General features: G+C 35.7%; 1 protein-coding gene across 2 annotated transcripts in view; it reads left to right on the top strand.

Moving 5' to 3' along the window:
- Positions 1–345: 345 nt before the first annotated feature.
- LOC126826931 (glycine receptor subunit alpha-2) overlaps positions 346–21,756 on the top strand; it is a 29,131-nt gene continuing 7,720 nt past the window's right edge. The window contains exons 1-2 of one of the 2 annotated variants that reach the window (XM_050556086.2): positions 346–1,183; positions 15,743–15,843. In XM_050556086.2, the coding sequence (XP_050412043.1) occupies positions 1,089–1,183; positions 15,743–15,843 (196 nt within the window). In that variant the 5' untranslated portion in view covers positions 346–1,088. Of the gene's footprint in view, positions 1,184–3,734; positions 3,898–15,742; positions 15,844–21,756 lie in introns of those variants that run through there. The other variant, XM_050556088.2, reaches the window with a different exon arrangement.

The raw sequence follows: 21,756 nt of genomic DNA, 5'->3' as shown, positions 1-21,756 counted from the left end.
CACGTAAAATATCTTTTGGCAGTTGGAATTCAAAATAAGAATAGGCTGCTGTCTTCGCAAAATTTCCCTCATAGCAAACCGTATGGCGTATGCCCGTCTTCATTAGCCCAGTCGGAGCAAAACAGTAGGACGTTAAATCCCATTTCATTTCTTTATCTCCAATTAACCTGGGTGAATGGAAATAACAAGACTTTAGTGTAGTATATAACAGATACACAAATGAGTGAGCTTACATGAATATGGATCCAAGTAAAATAACTCGACAATAACTTCATACATGATTACACTTAATATACTTATTGGTAAATTCTAAACCGTTAGTTTAGTCTTAGTAGACGACGGTGATTGAAGCTATTGGCAGTCTTATTCACTGCCTATTTTTGGACTGAGTTTTGTGGGGTTATACCAGTCCTGATTATTTTCAGTAGTGATAGCTTTGTAAATCGTCGGGTTAATCTTTTGTAACCCTATTTGGAAATATCGATATTGTTTATAGCTTCAACAAATCTCAAGATTTCACAGACATAGGAGTTTGATTATCTCAAGATTTCACAGACATAGGAGTTTGGTCATTTTCGGGGCAGTGGAGTTTTAGTTTGGGCATATCTGGGACAGTGGAGTTTTAATTTCATAATTTGAGAGAGAGCGAAGTTTCATTTGATGATTTCGAATATAAAACGGTGATTTAGTAAACAAAATGTCTTCGTTATAGGCAACATTACCATTGTGTGTTTGGGCCTATTTATGAGAATAAATCTAAACGTTTGTCAATTCAGGATAAACCAGTTAAATTCACCTTCGATTTACAATACCAGTATTGTCAACTTGAGCCAGGAGTTAGTAGCCTATACTAACTATCGTTCGTGATTTACGTATTACATAGCACATTTAGTTTATTGTCTACCTCAATAGCTGTGATTTAAAGAACGGTTGATTTTTGTTCCGTGCCAATTTTAAACCGACAAGATTAGCTGTTTTGTGACGAGTTTTTAGTAGATTTATTTAACCAAAGTTCAACTGAGACCGATTGATTTTATGATTGATGTGAATGGGGGTTCACCAATACTTGTATTATCTGTGATTAGTCAATGTGTAGTGATTTATGTTTACAAAGTGTCAATACCATGAGAAGTTCAGGATTTTACTTGTTTATTTTCCTGTTTTTCATCTCTATAATTAATAGGTAAGTAGGTGTTATTATGGGAAGATTCGCAGTTGCTCAGTGAGTAAGACGATGGCTCGGGGATCACGTGGCTAAGTGGGTAAGACGCTGGCTCGCTAGCTCAGAGGTCGGGAGTTCGATTCCTGCATTGGCCGAGAAAGTTCATCCAGATTTTCCGGCGTGGTTTCCCCTTGTCAGTGATGCAGGGCGGAGGGACTGACAAGGACCGCTGTCTAGTCGTTCGGATGGGACGAAAAACCGAGGTCCCGTGCACACATTGGCGTGCACGTAAAAGATCCCTTGGCAGTTGGAATTCGATATAAGTGTAGGCCGTAGCGCCGCTGCCCGGGCAAAATTTCCCTCATAGCACACTGTATGGCGTATGCCCGTCTTCATTAGCCCAGGTTAGGAGCCGAACAGTAGGACGTTAAACCCCATTTCATTTCATTTCATTTCAAGACGATGACTCGCTAATCAAGAGGTCTTGGGTTCGCTTCAGGTGATGGCCTAGAAAGTTCCTTGGATATCCGGCGCGGGTTCCCTTTGTCAGTGGTGCAGGATGGGGGGCTCGTGTACACACAGGCGTACAAGCAAAATAACCCTTGACCAATTGGAATTTGAAATAAGAGTAGGACGAAGCACTGCTGTCTTGCCAGAATTTCTCTCGTAGCACAGTATGGCGTATGCTCGTCTTTATTATAGAAGCCGTGAATCCACCATGGCCCCAATGAGGGTCTGTAGTGGATGTTCCCCGCGAATTCATCTGATCAGATGGTTCTTTTTACCCTAACTAATCAGCCCTTATCACTTGTTAGCACTTAATGGGTATCTGTGGCCGAAATGTCGGTGACTGGAACATCGACCAACTGTCCGTACATGGACAAATTCTTGATGATATCACATTGTAACGGCCAAGGGAGATAAAAGGAATGGGGTTTAAACTGTAGTTAACGCCAGACGTAGGTTATTTTGAGACCAACATGGAGTTAGTTACCAAAGTCACGTGTACGATAAAGAATTCTGAGTCGATAGCGACATTTCTGCAAACTTCTACAAATTCCAGCGGTTAAGCGAACGCAAATATGCACGCGGGTGGACTTCTATTTCTGTTCAATCTGAGCGACAACTTTGACAAGATGGAACCAGGCTTATAGATTGTCCAATTAATCTTTCTCGTTCAAAGTAACGGCCGACTAAATCAGTACGGCTTATGGTATATTTAGTATTATATTAAAGATACATTATGGGAGATAAGATAAAGAGATGGTAGTTCTCGCTATAATAGTTAAAAACTAGATAGTGTAACGGTAATTTGCTGAAAATTTCAGTCAAATTGATCCACTATGAGCCGAGAAAGAAGCAGGTGAAATTTTTGCATAGTCTCGGTCATCATTACTAAAATCATTTTATAAAGAGCATAGTCTCGATTATCCACTTTTTCTGATTTAATTATCAACGGCCGTTAGCGGCATATAGGAATCTAATCCAGCCAACATCGAAGGCTAGCCTTGACATCGAGAGTTTATTATGGTCTGGATAAGTTAATTATTGTCTAATTGATAATTTAGATAACATTTCAGGCCTAAAGAAAGACTTGTAATAAGCAGATTTTGCTCTTGCATAATGCATGTTTAATTAAATACACGTAAAGTTAGAGATTTACTTGTACATGTATAACTATTGGTCAAAAAGTAAAATATCATTTCATGCCGGGAACTATTATTTTTTACCAGCTTCAATTAAGGTTTATTGATAAATATATTTAATAGTTTTTATATCAATAAATTATCCATAGTGTAAACACCTAATATTCGGTGTTTGTATTTAGTATGTAAATAGTTATTGATTTTATTCATTAGAGTGTAGGTAAATAGTCATCGATTTCTTCGATAGGTTTTATATTCATGTTTTATTTAAATATAAGATGAGGGGTGCCACCTTTTTCAGAGATTTGAATTGTTCATTATGATTGATTAAAACTTGTTCCAAAGTTTCCAGAATTTAAGAGATTTATTATTTACGAATTTATTACGATGATGTTCCTAGACAAGCCAGTGGGTATTCCGGTCTGATGATCTGTTTCCCAAGAGACCGAACAATAAAATGTATCTTTGTCTTCTAATGGAAAAACTACCCAACCGCTTATTTTACAATTGAAGTTATAATTTATTTTTAATTAGCTATGATAAATACTTACGTTTTGGTCTATTCGGTTTGTATGTAAATCGTGCTTGAAATAAAACAATTTAGTATGATTTAATTACGTACGATAAGAACTTACCTGTCTTGGCCTATTTGGTTTGTATATGTAACTATTTAAATATGATACGTGATGTGCATATTTTATTAAAATGACAATACTTCTAAAAACAGATTCTTTGTTTAGATAGTGTCACACCTACAGGTTTATAGACCTGAATTACGTATGTAATAACTTGCATCTATTGTAGATATATAATTATGTAATCCAACACGTTCATTCATGCATTTAATTAACCGATATTGTATTATTTTTTTCAAATACGTGCCATGCTTTACATAAGTGGTGTGGGTGGGTGGGGGGGGGGGTCGACGTGGAGTTGGTGAGTTTTCTCCGGTCCCCCAATTTTCAACCACTGCTAAAGACCTCTACGCACAAGCCAAAGATTGGAATTGTACCATTATGTTAGTCCCGAATCGACGTTACAAAAACAAAAAAGAAAAAGAAAAGAAAAGAAAAGAATCAATAATATTAGGTAAGCACTGTAGTGAAAGGCCAGGTTAATCTTTCTGATATTCCAACGATAAATTGAAATGGCACCATACCTGGAAGTATTGCTTACTTGCCTAGGACCAACTGTTCCGGAAACAGTCACCATACATAGCATCGTTCGTATTTCATTCCTTAAAAAAAATTCCGAAGAGGAGAATCTTTGCCCTAAATGTGGTGCTTCCGCCTACTCCTAGTTGAATTCTACCTACCAAAGGGTATTTTACGTGGACTGTCAATGTGTAGACAGGGTCTCAAATGTTCGTTCCCCCAGAATGACGAGATACACTCTCTTTGCCAACACGACTAGGCCACCCCATCCCAAACCAACGTGAAACGAATTTGAAACATCTCAAGATCAAAGAAGACAATTCCATCCTCGTTTTGAGGTATATCTTTTTGAAGAAAATTTGGCAATAAATTGTAAAGTGACATAATTATTAATTAATGTCTTTGCACTTAGTAATTTGCGTTCCCAAACAATCCTTGTCTTTTTCTCCCGATAATTTATAAATTAATATGCACAATTTTAAAGATGTACCATTTATACCCCCTACAGAAAGTGAATAAATAAATAAAAATTATTGAATAAGAGCAGTCTTGAAGTCGGACAATCTTAACAAAAATATTTATATGCACCGGCACATAGAAATTAAACCCACTTTTTAAAGCACAGATTTCATAAAAAAAAAGCATAACATTAACATATAACAAAGATAAATATTAGTTATAATGGGTCAACTTTAAAGTAAGTAGCAGATAATTTTCTTTTCTTTTTTTATGATTATAAAACAGACAATAGGGCTTTTGCTTACAATTTATATTGACCATTTATATTGATCATTTAAAGAAGCTCTCTTCCGTTTCAAGGGGCTTGGGTGGCGAAATGGTTAACGCGTGTTGCATCATTTGGTCTGTCATTGAATCATGTGGCGTGGTTTCGATCACCCACTTGTGCGTGACAAGGAGCGCGGGTCGTCTTCCCAACCGCACGGGTTTTCTCTGGGTCCTCCGGTTTCCTCCCATTGCTAAAGATCGCTATACGCGCAGGCGAATTAGTGAAATAAAATTCAACCATCTGTTAGCCCCGAAATAACCTAGTATGTGTGAGTGGATGTTAAACCTCGCTTGCCCGTAGGTGCTTTTTTAGCAGTGGGAAGATATCAAAAATTATATAGATACGAAAAATTCCCATAAAATAGCACATTCTGAATTTCAAGCAGAGTTGGCCTTTTCTCTCACTTGACTGTGATTGCTGAAAATATTTCTATTGATTTTATATATCACTTTTTATTTTAAATTTATATAAAGTAACATAACATTCTTTAGATTAGCTATGGTGTAAATAACGGCTAATTCTCTTTTTTGTTTCTATATGGCGATTCAGTGGGACGAAAAACCGAGGTCCCGCGTACACGCTGGGGTGTCTGTTACTGTTTCACAACCTTTAACATTGGAATCCCGTGTACACGTTGACATGTACGGAACACAGAGCACTTAGCATTAGAATTTAACGATAAGTGGGCGGAAACGCAACTGTCAGGCAACTTTACCTCACTGCACATGACATGACGTATAGTATGTCCGTCTTCATTAATCTGGTTGGTGCAAGACAGAATAGTACTTAGACTACGTTATACCCTATTTCATTCCATTTCCTTTAAATCACTGATGCTCAGTGTCGATCTCATCGCTTTAAATTTCCCTGATGGTACTTACTACTTATAGTCATTAAATATATTGATTACATTCTGAGACATGTGTTATTATATATGACTTATCTATCTCAAGCATAGCACTGATTGTTGACCTTCAAAGATCAATCTTCTTTTCTTAAATCAATATCTTCCATTCCTTGTTAACCTAAATCGGATTGTTTTCTTCATTTTTCTTCGATTTTCAAGGTAATGCCGTTTTAATCCAGTCTCGTAGTATATATTCAATGTACATGATTTTTGGTAATCACATCATAAATTTTGTAGACATAACGCAGACTACGTTATTGACAAATCAGCAGATATTAAAATATAATCTGTGACCGGTCTGGCCCTTAATAAAATTCTTATTTGTGACCGAATTTGAATGTGGTCGTACGTTTCATTGTGTTTCCTAAACCATAACATATTTTGTTGGCGTGCTTCAAACCATTTTGAGGCCACAAAACGGAAGGCAAAGAGTTAGAGAAATCGAAGGACTTTCACCGATTCCATTCTACTTCTACCATCCTTGTATATATTCCTCAGATAAGACTTTGATGCGCCATCAGAACTTATTTTTGGACCAGGATCTAGACATAAAGCCCTATTCATCTTCCTGCTGTTCTTGGGGACAATTCTATAAGTATGATCAACATGAAACTTGACATGCTTGTTCCTGTCGGATTTCGATTTTTGATATGATGCACTGAAAAAAAACTTGTGTTGAAACAACACAAACTTGTGTTATTTTCAACACAAGTTAGGTGTCTCTATTTAACAACACAATCTTGTGTTAAATGTTGAAACAACACAAAACTTGTGTTAAATGTTGAAACAACACAAAACTTGTGTTAAATGTTGAAACAACACAAAACTTGTGTGAAAATCTACACATTATTTGTGTTGAGATTTCTGAAACTTGTTTGTGTTGAAATTTCTGAAACTTGTTTGTGTTGAAATTTCTGAAACTTGTGTTGAAATTTCTGAAACTCGTGTTGTTTCGTACAAACTTGTGTATAACAAAAACTTGTGTTGTATTTTACCAATTTATATCCAGTATAGCAACCTTTCGAATGCAACCCCTTCCATTCGTTCTGTTTAAACTGTAATTATTGATAAATGACATAATAATTTTGTTTGTTAAATTATTATTTATTCAATAAATGATATGAAAAAATAAATTAATGCCTAATTAATACCAATACAGACATCTCGAAGGTTAATAAACAAAGTTAATTCCAATACTAATAAAATTGTGTTATACAATGAAAAAATACCCCCACCCCCCACCCCCCCCATTCCCAATTATTAAATAAAAAGTAGCTATTTAAATTGAAAAATAAAGCACCGAGACATTTGGAATATTAATCAACAAAGTTAATTTCAATACTAATAAAATTGTGTTCAATAGTAACAATATCCCCCCACCCCTCAAAAAAAGCTATTTAATTTTTTTTTACAATTAACCTTAAAAAGAACTGAGAATATAATATATATGTTCACAATATCCCTACCCCATGGTCCCAAAACATACATTTTAAATATATCTAAATTTAATATCAACCAAACCAAGCACTAAAGACATTAATAATGCACTAAATTGAAATACTTTTAAGAAAAAATAGTCCCTTTAACAGATTAGGAATTCAAAATTTTCTACAGTATATAAATGGAAACTAATAGATAAAGCACAGGCAAATAATTATAGATAGATAAAGTAAATATAGCATAAAAATCAAACAAAATGGAGAAAATTAAAAATTTGTAAAACAAAAATTGATTAATTAATAAAACCATTTTATATAAAAGAGGCATTAACATTCGAAATGTTCACTAAATGTTTAAAAATAAAGGTTGATTTCATCCTACAATAATACATTTTTATAATTATCGAATGTTACTATTAATTATTGATGATCCCTCTATATTATTTCAAGTTTTCAGGCCAAATCTTTAGTGTTTAGGATTACACTGCATTCTATATAATGAAACAATATCAGAGATGGTTTGGTATTTGACATTAAAAACAAAAATGTGATTAAAAGGGCAATATAACTTTTGGGTTTCCACAATAAGATCTGTAAAAGAATTTGATGACTTTATATTCAGAATTTAGAGTTGTTTTCTTTCTTTGGTATTAATATTCACTAAATAGATATAATTCTCCAAGGATGTTCAAGTGATTATTATAAATACACTTATCGACAAACGGGGTTTGTATGTGGATTCAACTTGGTACACCAGTCATGGATATAGAGTTATTTAGGGGGCGGGGGAGTTGAAAAGAGCATAATTTAACAATATATTATATTATTTTGAGACTCATATGTATGACTACATGCGAATGCAAAAGGCGGGGGGGGGGGGTATTTTAGTCAGGTAGCATTATTGCTTACTCATGTACACCAAAAACACGTCATCTCGCCTAAACAGATGTTTTACGCCAAAACGCTTCAACTTGATTGATTGCCATGTTTTTGGTGTATATTTATATCTTTTCTTGGGCGCCGAATCGAACTACGGCTTTTAAAATGTTCAAAAATCGACGTAAATTGATTTTTTCAACGTTAGTTGGTATACAACGACGAGCACATGAGTGAGTAGACTGTGGGAAAGTTACGACAACTCATTTCGAGGCGCCATTTTGGGTCCCAATTATGACGCCATTAAAGCTATGACGTCATGGCTTCATACAGGTTTACATACCAAAATTTGTTTTTTTCTTGCAGTATTAGACGTTGAGGGATAATATAACGTTTTACCCTAAAAAAAATGCAAAAGAAACCAATGCAGTTTGGTTCAGTGATAAATATAACAAACAAAATCATACCCAAAATCGGGGAATTTTCTGAGAGCGATATCTCGTAATCAGTGTGTTTTACTATTTACTCGTTGGATTATAAATGATTTCTTTTTAAATTCCTCAAACACAGAGTGGTTATGAAAGCGAAATGTGCCGAAAAATCGAATTTGACAAACGTCAAATTAAAAAAAAGAAGTATTTGTTATATGGTGCCGGGCGTTTCTTTCATAATGGCCACCAAATTTGGTAATATTATTATTATTATTATTACAGCATATTTATAGCGCGCCCTTTCATAAAACATGTTCAGGGGCACTCTACAAAGTGACAATGTAATCATAAATAAACAACAAGATTATGGACATGTTAACAATTGTATACAGAGTCAGTTAAAAGCCTCATTAAATAAATGTGATTTAAGTTGTTTTTTAAAAGAATATAGAGATGTACAACATCTTAAACTAAATGGTAGATTATCCCATAAAACAGGTGCTTGATAACTAAAAGAGACTAGTTGAACAGTTTTGGGCTTTAAAAATAGTTTATCTGATGTACGTAATGTTCGACCATTATATCGTGGTTATGTACGCGAAATGTGCGGAAATCGAATTTGACAAACATCAATTAAAGAAATATATTTTCCATGTGGTGCCGGGCATTTCTTTTAAAAGGGCTACCGAATTTGGTAATACATGTATAAGGCAATTTAACAAAAAAAACATAAATTTGGTAGACTAAAAGGGCATCTCTTAAGATACGTAAGATATGACTTTTGCAATGTCCTTTATATGGTTTTCGATGTCTCTGAATTTGAAGATAAATTTTGAAAATACAAAATAGCAGCAACACCAATTGGCGGATATTAAATTAATCGTCATTTTTCCTGTTGGATATTAGATAGTGTCTCTTAAGCATGATGTACACTGTAATTCGATGTACCCTTTAGTTCAGATATAGTCTCCAAACCGTGTTTACACTGACTGTAGTTTGGGTGTAGTTCGTCAAATGAAGATGAATTTTACGATACAAAAAAATGAATATATTGTAAACGGGCTTTAAATATCTGGATGCGATAGACTTCGTGATAAAAAATTCAAGGTACATTAGTTTTTAGTTACACACTGTTAAACACCAATAGATGTTTTAATGACAATAAATCATAAAATGTATTCAGCTCGACGTAAGACATAAATAGATACAGTTGGTTTAACTTGAATAGAAGTTTTAATTATCTATGCTGCATATATGCATATATCACCTTGATGTTCATATCGTCTTACGTATTTGTCAACATCAAGGTTAGTGCGACCCATTTGTGACAATTTCTAGTTCCCAAATATTAGCGATTTAGCTCCTTTAAAAGCGAATGCAAGTTAAATATGTTTAACCAGAGGCGGATTCAATGGGGGGGCGCGAGGGGCGCCCCCCCCCCCCTAATTTTCAACAGTGCCCTTTTTTACGGCTGAAAGTGCCTTTTCTCAGACTCAAATATGTCCGTTCCCAACCCGTTGTAGGGATCCCAAATGACTCGAACCATCGACTCAAACACACCAGTCTGGGAAATAGCTCTTGGAATGGCTACAGATGCAAGGAAATGACGGATAATTTTCTTGGGGACCCCCCCCCCCCCTCAGCGGCAAGCCCCGTCTCCGCGGTCAATGCCTTCATTTTGCAGCGCGCCCCCCCTTTTCAAAATGTTCAGCTATACTTTTCGTTTAAAAAATGTATGTTTTATATCCTATATACACTTATTCGCTGAAATCTATGACATCCAACAATATAATAGGTCATATAAATAGATAATAAGTTTGCATGACGTCATATGAAATTCCTGGCTTCACAGTTGTCGCAACTTTATCTATACACGGCGTTGCGTCGACCAACCATGCAATGTGAAGTAGATGTCAATATGGTTATGTGCATAGGCGTACGAGCTGGGGGGGGGGGGGCTGGGAACCAAATGCTGGGAAAATTTGGGCACACAATTGTAGGCCACTTTGTAAAAGTTGTATAAAAAAATATTGTGTTCTTGAATGTGTCCAATTTAACAGCGAATTTATTATTATTATGTAACATATTAAGAACCTAACTACATTTTTGGGGCACCAACCATCATCGCCCCCCAGTCAAAAATTTCCCCGTACGCCTATGGTTATGTGTAAGAATATTCAGTTCAATATATTCACGGTGTATGATTTTATTCATACTTCAATTTTAGTGAGTTACTCCTGCAACGTTTTTAGAAAAAATTGCTATTAATTTGGCCAGTACTGTAATAGCAAGTGTATAAATATTTTCTGTTCAGTCTGTACACAGTAACATATCTGAGAACCATATTATCATTTCTGCCCAAGGCTCCCTGTGATTTATAGTTAGCAGTGATACAAGGCAATTACCAATTTTCCGTGCTCTTGGCCTGAAGAAATAAAATAATAAAAGTCAAGTTTTTATTATTATGCAAGTGGAAAAATACAATTCTTCATGGTATGATTTGAATAAATACAACTGATTTGAAGTTGGAATTATTATTTGTCTAAGATGACTGGGCATTTACAAATTGAAATAGCTACTCTTCATCAAGAAAATACATGAATATTTTTCCCAATTCACCTGGATTTTATTGTAGGTCTTTGTACGTGAAATAGCTTTATTTAACGTCCGCTACCACCGAAGTGGTATTGCAGAAAATTAACAAATTCGGATTCCCTTTTAAAGGAATTAGACTACACTATCGCTGGATTGTATTATATTCAAAATGGCGCCCAGAACACAAAACAAACATTGCAATTCAGGGCGGACTGGTGTCGAGGTTGTATCCTAAGAATGATTTTTTGAATATTTAATCAAACAGAAACACAATTATGCACATGCAGTTATGATATAATATTAAATTAGCTTACCTCAAATACCTCGAAATATACTGTTTGGTCAGTTTGTCCGCCCGCCATATTTCTATTAGTCACACATCCTTCGGCCAATTAAAATGGAGGTATATTTTGTTTTAACCGAAACGAAAAATTTGCGTTATAAATACATTGTATAAAAAAATACCAAAATCACAAATCTGATATTCTTATTTTCTGAACAAACTTTTTTCACAACAATATCACTTTTTTCGATACTAATGCTTAATAATACAGTTAACATTTGCAGTACCACAGGGTTTAATACCGCAAAATTACTTCAATAAATATTTCTTTCTTTGTTTTAAGAGTAATTCATTTTAATTGGTCATTTACAGGTAAGAATAAATTTCCAATTTCGATTAATGAACCAATTAAATTAAATAAAAAGATTAACTCGACTATTTCCACGCCCATTCAAACATTTTTTTAAAACGTAGATATAACACAATTGTATTGTCTTTGATGTGTCAAGTTTATTGGGGCGATATCAATCAGACACTTCCAAATGCAGACATTGTAATAACCTGTCTCTGTATATTGTCTGAGACAAGATGTGAAAATAAACAAAGAGTAGAATCAGAATAATCTTTTATTATATCTAATTAAATAAATAGTTTATATTTAGATAATAATTGACTAAAACTTTGATCTCTTATATCAGTATACTGTTATAAAATACGTTGTTTTAAAAGAGATATTAAATGCATCGCACGATACAAACATTGCGATTTCTACTTAATGTTTGTAATAATTAATATATCCTTTTAGATAATTAGAAATATTAAAAAATAAATCAAGTGAATTACTCGACATTCAAATTCAGGAAGAGTGGTTTTACATATAGGCTAGTGATAAAGGAACATAATAAATGTTATCTTTAATGTCGACGTAATTAATTATATGAAAAAAAAACACATAAGATTTTATAAATGTACACAAGTTTGTGTTAAGACATTGAAAAAAACACAAACTTGTGTCATTGCAATGCAATACAACACAAACATGTGTTAAATATTTTTAACACAAGTTCTTGTGTTGAGATCCAACACAAGGGTTTTTTCAGTGTGTCACAATCCACAAGATGACTGATAACGTCATACTCGGTTCTTGGTCCTTGATTTTTTATTTTATTTACGAAGCACTGGGTTATAAGGTTCAGAAATTTATCCATTTACTTAATCGGCGGCGTGGTTCCCCTTGACGAAAAACCGAGGTCCCGTGTACACATTGGCGTGCACGTAAAAGATCCCTTGACATTTGGAATTCGATGTAAGAGTTGGCCGTAGTAATTAAGACACAACAAATATGTGTATATGTTGGGGCCAGTAATAACATGTGGGGTTCGGTGCATCTAAAAAAAATATATTAAATTATATGTCTGAAATACTAAATATGGTAAAAGTTATGGGGGACTTTATCACAGGTTTCTGCTGAATTCACAAAGCTATCTTTATGTGTCTTAGACAAATAAATTAATAATAATTCAGATGTCTTTTTCAAACGAGCCAGCCCATTCTTCATAAAATCGATTTGTACGCGGATATAATCTTAATTATATGTTCTTTATATAGTGTTTTACATTTAGTGGGAAGTCTTGCTTATTATTACTTTAATTACTATTAAAGATGGGTTCCCAGAAAAGTATTTATTGGGTGGTTATTTCCAATAAAAGTATGGCAATTTTGGTATATATCGAAAGTAGAGATATCCAATCTTACTAGAAAAATATTGGATTCCCCCAAAACACTCATGGAGCGTATACAGGACAAAAATGTAAGTGTTCCCCTAATCGACAGCCCGACGATTAGGAATTTCTGCACGCGTGATGTCAAAGGTCACACGCGAACATTGAGCGCTTGATGTACAAGTTGATAAACTTTATGAAGAGTTAGACGTAAAACACTTTCTGAGATAAAAATGACGGAAAAAGACGCGGGTAGTGGATAATCCGAGAATTTAATTAGGATTCGATATTTGTAATAAATAGTAAGCGATTAAAGACAACATCGTCTTATGTATGCAATGAATTCTCCTCTGACTTCCTAAAGAGTAAGTCACGTGACATAACATGGCCTGTTCTGATCGAATTTTTTTAGCCGTGCATTCCTTGGCAATTACAATGTTTGAGAAGGATTTGAACCAAATTTATGACAAATTAATTAGTTTGAATATGTTTTTAGTCCATATATGCCATTAAATCACCCAGTTTGTACGCGGGAATGTATCTTTAATATTGTTGAAGAACCTAGCTTTATCCGACCCCCAATCGCATTCAATTTTTACCATTGAGTATCAATGGTACAGAGAGACGTCGATGTAAGTACATTCTTCTGAAATAAATTAATCTTATTTAAATACATTAACGATTCGCGTTATTGACCCAAGCCTATTTTCTACTTGTGCCGGAAATAGAATTAATGTTCACTTATATCCTCGAACAGGATTGAATTAACGATGTTCTGATCGTGATCAATTCCAAATAGATGACATCACGTGACAACTTGTGAAATAAGATGCTTGTTTTATTGTTATTATTGGAATTATGATAACATTTCCTTGTCGATATAATGACCAAATTCTTGATCAACAAATAAGACTGGCCATTTTGATTTAGGTCAGAATACAATATTGAACTGTAATGATTCTCGGAACTCAAAAAGCTTAGCAAACAACCATGTTACACGCCTTCTCGTTTTGATGTCATCGTTCAATTCCCTTACTGGATTTGTGGAGATAAAAATGTTACTTTCAAATCAGAAAACCAATATGAAATGAAATGACACGTCCCACATTTCTGCCCCCATTAGGCTAATGAAGACGGGCATACTTCATGCAGTGTGCTATGTGGAACATTTTGCCCAGACAACGGCGCTATGACCTACTCTTGTTTCTAATTCCAACTGCCAAGGGATCTTTTACTTACACGCCAAAGTGTACACGATACCTTAGCTTTTCGTCCCATCCGAACGTATATGTCCCTTTCCAGGACCTCCGTCTTACACCACTGACAAGGGGGAACCACGCCGGATGAATCAAAACCAAAAAGTATCCCCAAATTTGAAATATCGCGTACATGTGAAGGAATATTAAACTACGTGTATATTTATTGCAAAACATTTGCCTGTCTAACGTAGTACATATGTCCAATATTTAAACCTCATCAGACATCTCGGATTGTATGGACAACCACACCGGCTAACGGGACTTTGTCATCGTCATAAAATGATCATTAGTGGTATAGATTGTTAACAACAATTATAAACAGGGCAAAAACGAGTTCTTTATGACCGGATATATTGTCAATTAATGAGGCCTATAATCAATTTCAATTTATGACCCGAGGACCCGAGCTACTATGATTTAACGAGACCTATATTCAATTTACGACCCAATCGTGAATAAACCATAGCTGAATAGTTGGCGATATAATTGTTACAAAAATACATATTATATAGTAAACAAAGTCAAAGGTCGTGTCTTGTATCATCGTAATATAGACTTGTGTAAACCACAAATCAATACAGGACTTGTTAGTTGCCTATAGAAATGTTATCCGGGTATACCTTTAGCCAACAATTTTTTAAGTTGTATTCACACGATAAATGTATTACCATAACAAAGTCAAATGTTGTATCGCATATCATCGTAAAATGATTAATACCCTAACTTCGTTACATGTCTATAAAACAACTTATCTTCATGTATTTGGTTAGAAATTTAAAGTTAAATTACCGATATATTTCTTCTACGAGTTATCTTCTACAAGTTATCTTCCACACTTGGTTGCAAATTTAAAGTTATATTACCGATATATTTCTTATACAAGTTATCTTTTGGAATTGCATGATGTATGGCGAGTTCACGGCTTATCCATTGTTTGTTATCTCATTCAGTAACCAATGACATCATATTTTATTTTATTTATGGTGTTGGTTTTGATAAATGAAATGCTGGCAAGTCTAAGGTTTTCCAATAGTTCCTTTTAATGTTTGGTAATCCACTTCAATAAATCACTCGCCGTTTTGTCTTGCGATGTATTGGCTTCACCATGATATTGGACGAAAACGTACAATTGTCGATTTTTAATTAACTTTGATATGTTCATTCGTTTTATTCAGTGGGCAATTTAGGCCACGAGATAAAAATAACTTTGTTAGGAAATACTAGATTTAGGATTCAACAGTTTGCATAAAAACAAAACTAGCATAAACAGATGGCTACTACATCTGCCGACGGTAAAATTTTATTCAAATGGTGCTTGGCCAATCACCGATCGAATTAATTTGGTAAGGCGCTGATTCAGTAATTTTTGGACGGACTTTGCCAACAGGGCAGCCCATTAAAAACTCATCGGAAAAGGGTCTTTGATCTTCTAATTGACATATTGTAATTTTAATCCCCCTGATTTTCAATTTTTATTATCAGATCACAATGTCTAGAGAATATCACATCAGAAAGAGATTTGTTACTTTATCTACTGGATACAAGACGATATGATTCTAGTATGAGACCAGATACTGATACAGGTATTTATTTCTTTATATATTTTTTAAAATTATACCCGGAAGCTTCCTTATCGGAGCCCCGTGAAACCGGAAGTTGCATAACCTTGAAACAGGAAGTGCTAGTTCAGGCCTATGTCACTCCTCGACTGGATTTGTACCCAAAATTTCATCCTCATTGCAGCCTTCATGTAGCCACCAACCCGGACAGATAGGCAAACGACAGTCATAAATGATATTTATATCAATGTGAACTGTCAGAAGTTGCTATCGCGTGTTCTAGAAAGAGGATATATCCGACTTCGTTCACTAAACGATTTTTTCTGATACCTCTTATTTAGTGGGAAATTTCCTAAAAAGTAGTGAATATATACATTGCCTTGTGCACTGTGGTTTTCATTAATTATAGCTAATTCAAATTTAGAACATGTTGCTTTCCTTAAAAAGGGGGGGGGGGTGCATGGTTTAACGCGTGTTCGATAGATTATAAGGTTTGTTATTGGGTGGCATGGTTTCGATTCCCCGCTTGTGCTTGGCAAGGAGTAGGGTCGCCTAACCACCTCCCTGGGTTGTCTCTGGGTCATCCGGTTTCCTCTCACTGCTAGCGAATTATTGAAATACAATGGAACCGTAAAAATATTAGTCCCGAAATGACGTTAAATCGCATCTCTCCACCTTCCCCCACCTTCTCTCGCTCTTCCTCTCTCGCTTGCTTTCGTTAAAATAAAAAATTTACATGTGATTGATTGTTGCTTATAATAAATGTTATTGTTGCTTCGTTAATTGAATTAATCTTGACATAAACATGTACATCTACCATCACTATCATCAGGAAAAGTAAATAAATACTTCAGAAATCTATTAATTGGTCTCTTGCAAATTTAAAGTGGTCTTCACGCGTTTGGACGCTTTCGCCTTTTCGTAAAATGGCATTTTGGATTAACGTAATTTGATCATACAGTGAGATGGGCATATTCATTTTTTATAACAATATTTATTCGATCAATATTTACATATTATAAAGATAAAACATTTAATTATGGGATCTGAAAACAAGCCAGAGCTGATATAAATCCATATTCAATTTCAATTATGATTATGAAAATGTATCAACGATATCACTCTGGGTGGAAGCGGATATGAGAAAGTAAGTATGTTCCAATTAGACTGTATGAAAATCTCCTACACGATAGCTGAGCATATAGGTTTCTTCAGCTTGCGATTTTCGCTTCGTGAACGCTTGTTAAAAGCCACTTACACTTAGAATCCCAGTTCTTGGATTTTAGATAATGTGGTAATTAACTTCAAGGTTATTTTTGAATGTGGTATTATTTTTCTTGGTGAGAGTGATAATACCTCTTTAAAGACTACGTGTCTAAGTAAGTAATTAGTACAATAACAATATTATACTCGCTCGTCAAAAAGTCGCTTACTCGAAGTTTTTTAATTTTTGATGATTTTGCATGTTTAAGGTATTTTTTTAGGATATTATTTATTTTTCTTGGCGAAAGTAATAATACCCCTTTAAAGACTAATTGTCTTAAAAGCAATTAATATAAAGACAATAATATACATAAATGTATCAGCCATTATCACAATGGTCGACCAGTTCACTTTAATCAATTTATTGAATTGAAAACTCATAAATAGTGTCAGCAGTTGGTAACTGGAACAAAACAACAGATACATACTACGAAACCGGAAGTAGTAGTCCATCGACACCAAATTTCAACCTCGGGAAGCCCTAGTGTAGCCGACAACCCTGAACAGACAGACAGACAAACAAACATATGACAGTCACAAATATTAGTATATATAGATAGAAGATAGATAGAACAGTCACGTTTGGGAAGATGAATATCAAATTTTAAGATCGAAACAGGACAGAATACAATTCGACTGAGGTTGTGTGGTGAGAACAGAACAGTCACAACTGGATTCGGCAACCTCCGTTAATTTTCAAGCCCGCTACGTACGTTGTTATTCTTCATTGGGTGGTGCCCTGGAAGATAAACTTAGGCCCCGCAAATTCATGCACAATCAGCACGAAACTTGGCATGATTATTGCCGGATTTGGATTTTTGGATATCATGCCACAATTCCAAGATGGTTGCGATGCCGCCATGGTGGGTTACTGGTCTAGTACGCTCAAATCAACAACAGTTTCTTTTTATTAAACCCATCGATTGAAATGGAAACTTCAATTCACTTAAATAAAGATATGTTGATATAGAAGTAGCTGCGTTTCAGAAATCCTATATGTTTTATTTAAATTTTTAGTAAAATAATCCAATACCAACTGTACAGCAGAATTGGACACAACTCTTGAAATTGAAACGTTGATTGATTTATAGAAATGTTACGTGTTTCTACGTTTAGAAAAATTTAATCGATGCCTCTTTATATTTTGCAATATCGACTTCTTGCATCATATTTGATACGAACGAAATGACCCGAGGAGATAGCAGTAGGCCTATTTCTCTGACTGATATTTTAAGTAAAGCAGAACAAATATATTTCATGCAGCCATGTTTTTTTCCTTTGTTTAAATCCAGCCCCAGTCTCGTTAAATTTAACTATAGTAGCAAAGGGTGTCTTAAACTATATAGTCGGCCTGACGTAAATTATACTATTCAAAAAAAGTAGGGGATATTTGATTATGGGGGCATAATACTAAAATATGCAAATGACTACGAAAAAAGTCAATATAGAACCTAACAGAAGAAACATTTCCAGTTACATGTGACGCCCAAACGCACCAATAGCTACCGCATGGAATGCAGGTGATGCTTGGGATCATCATGGGGGTCCAACCCAAGATTTGCACGACTCTGACTTTGAATGTTACAGTCATTGTGGCATTGAATTCCAGGGTGGAAACATCAGTTTAATTGTTTTAGTGACCAGAAAACAAATTTTGATATGCGTCGGCTTACCCAAAATGAAAGGTTACGTGCCCTTGGCATGCTACAGATCGGCACAACACAGGCGGTTGTGGCGAGGACGATGAATGTTTCTCAGTCTGTCATAAGCAGGCTATGGTCCAGATACCGTGATACACAATCTGTACAGGACAGACCACGCTCAGGTCGACCAAGGGCGACAACTTAAGCCCAGGATCGATTTATCCGTACCTTGGCCTTGAGAAATCGTGTCATCACAGCAAATCAGATCAGCGCTCGTCTTCAAACAGACACTGGTGTGAGAGTGAGTGGCCAGACGATTCGGAATCGACTGCATAGGGGTCACCTTCGCGCCCGACGTCCTCGCGTGATTCCTTGTTTGAGAGATCATCACATTCAGGCAAGACGTCGTTGGTGTAGGGATCGTCAACACTGGGATAATCGACGCTGGAGCAATGTGATGTTATCAGATGAGTCAAGGTTCACTGTTGATTTTTTGGACAGACGTAGGAGGGTGTGGCGTCGTCGAAACGAGCGCTTCCAAGACGTTAACGTCATCAGACATGATCGATTTGGGGGTGGTTCTGTTATGGTCTGGGGAGGCATCACTGTTGCTGGAAGAACGGCTTTACATGTTGTTGCAGGGCGTGTTACAGGCCAGTACTACCGGGACAACATCTTGGCAGTCCATGTTGTGCCGTTCGCACGACGTCATGGCCGCCGTTTCATCTTCCAGGATGACAACGCAAGATGTCACAGGGCCAGGATCGTTACAGGTTACCTCCAACAACAGAACATCACCACATTACCTTGGCCAGCACTGAGTCCCGACCTCTCCCCCATCGAGCATGTCTGGGACATGCTTGGACAGAGGTTACGTCAATGTCAACAACGTCCTGCCAATGTCCAAGAACTTGCTGCTGCGTTGCAACAGGAATGGGACAATCTGGACCAAAATGACCTTAGACGTCTCATTAGGAGTATGCCACGTCGGATCAATGCTTGTTTGGCAAACAGAGGAGGATTTACCCGTTACTGACTTGGTTGTGATGCTGTGGTAACTTTGCTGTTTGACCCCGGGTATCATTTTACCCTTATAATGGTCAGTCTGTGCCTTACTTAGTCTAACGATCATTTGGAATAAATCGATGAATGTGAACTTCATTTCATTTTGTCATTTGTTTCTTCGTCAGTTTCATTAGGTGACTTTAATAACACTTAAAAATCAAATATCCCCTACTTGTTTTGAATAGTATATTAATGTTTCTTTTCTCACTTTATCAATAGAGTAAATTAGTAAAGTATCACCAAATCATGTATGTATGTCCTTGCACAGTTGGCCATACCAATGGATGTCGTACAAGAGGCAGAGTATTTTATATTATTGAAATGAAATTAAATGAAATGGGGTTTGACGTCCTACTGTTCTGCTCCGACTGGCCTAATAAATACGGTTTTTATTATTGTAGAACACATGAGAGCATAGTTTTGCATTGACTAAATAGACATACGTTTCTTGGACACATTTCAGACAGCCTTGCGTCATACATCTGAAGATACCGAGCGTTTTCATTTACAGCGCCCCTTATACATTCAGACGAATGCAAAAAATAATATATATTATATTTTCCTATTACTCTAATACACGTGGAGGCAGACGTCAATTAGGACGATGTCCATAATCACTACAATCAGTTTTGATATGTTATGTTCGTTCCTGTGTGCGGTATTGGTTGTTAGATTTATAGATGTCACGACTTGTAATATTTGTTGAAATAAAGAAGTAAAATCCACAGTCATTGCTATCATTAGATCACTGGGTTCTTATGTTACATCTACGTATTATTCACTTGTAAACATAATATAATATTATTCTCTATAAGTTCAGCTATAATACAAGTCTTTGATATTTTATATATTTTAGAAGAATACATATTGTTTTCTCTGTGGATTCATGTATTTTTTATGTTCACTCCCAGTTATCGTTTACCTAGTGCTTGATAACAAGAAGAAATGAAATGAAATGAAATGAAATGGGGTTTAACGTCCTACTGTTCTGCTCTTAAACTGGGCTAATGAAGACGGGCATACGCCCGGGCAGCGGCGCTACGGCCTACTCTTATATCGAATTCCAACTGCCAACTGGGCTAATGAAGACGGGCATACGCCATACAGTGTGCTATGAGGGAAATTTTGCCCGGTCAGCGGCGCTACGGCCTACTCTTATATCTTATATCGAATTCCAACTGCCAAGGGATCTTTTACGTGCACGCCAATATGTACACGAGATCTCGGTTTTTCGTCCCATCCGAACGACTAGACAGCTGTCCTTGTCAGGCCCTCCGTCCTGCATCACTGACAAGGGGGAACCACGCCAGAAAATCTGGATGAACTTTCTCGGCCAATGCAGGGATCGAACACCCGACCTCCAGGCTAGCGAGCCAGCGTCTTACCCACTTAGCCACGTGATCTTTTGATAACAAGAAGACGATACTTGTTGAAACGTTGTACTATTAAAGTTGCTAGTGATTGTTATCCATAAGGATATGTTTGTGTCATTTCATATCTAACCCAAGCCTGCTTCCGGTCTTATTTGAATCGCACAAATTACTCACGTCTGCAGTTACTAAGTATTAGAGTACGTATTTCCGTGTGTTATATGGAACCCCCCCCCCCTCCCACACCCTCAAAAAAAAAGACACAACAACACTATATATTTTATTACAGACACCAAACAAACGTATCATTAAGTCCCCCTTTCGATATAGCTTTGTTGTACTTTTGTATTCAATAAAATTACGTTTACTATAACGCGTTTATATTCGTGCTTAGTGTTTTTAATTTGTATATTATTGCGTGAGCGTTAAATGTTTTCTCTATTATATTGCACGTATGCTAAATGTTTTGTTTATTACCACACAAGTTAAATGCTTTTTTTCTATTACCACCCAAGCTAAAGCTTTATTTGTTTATTACCATTTTTGTTAATGTTTTGTTTGTCTTATGAGTTAAATCAAAGTACATTTAATGTTTG

The sequence above is a fragment of the Patella vulgata genome, chromosome 7, assembly GCF_932274485.2.
Source record: "Patella vulgata chromosome 7, xgPatVulg1.2, whole genome shotgun sequence".
NCBI lineage: Eukaryota > Metazoa > Mollusca > Gastropoda > Patellidae > Patella > Patella vulgata.
This window is presented reverse-complemented; position numbering and strand designations above follow the sequence as displayed.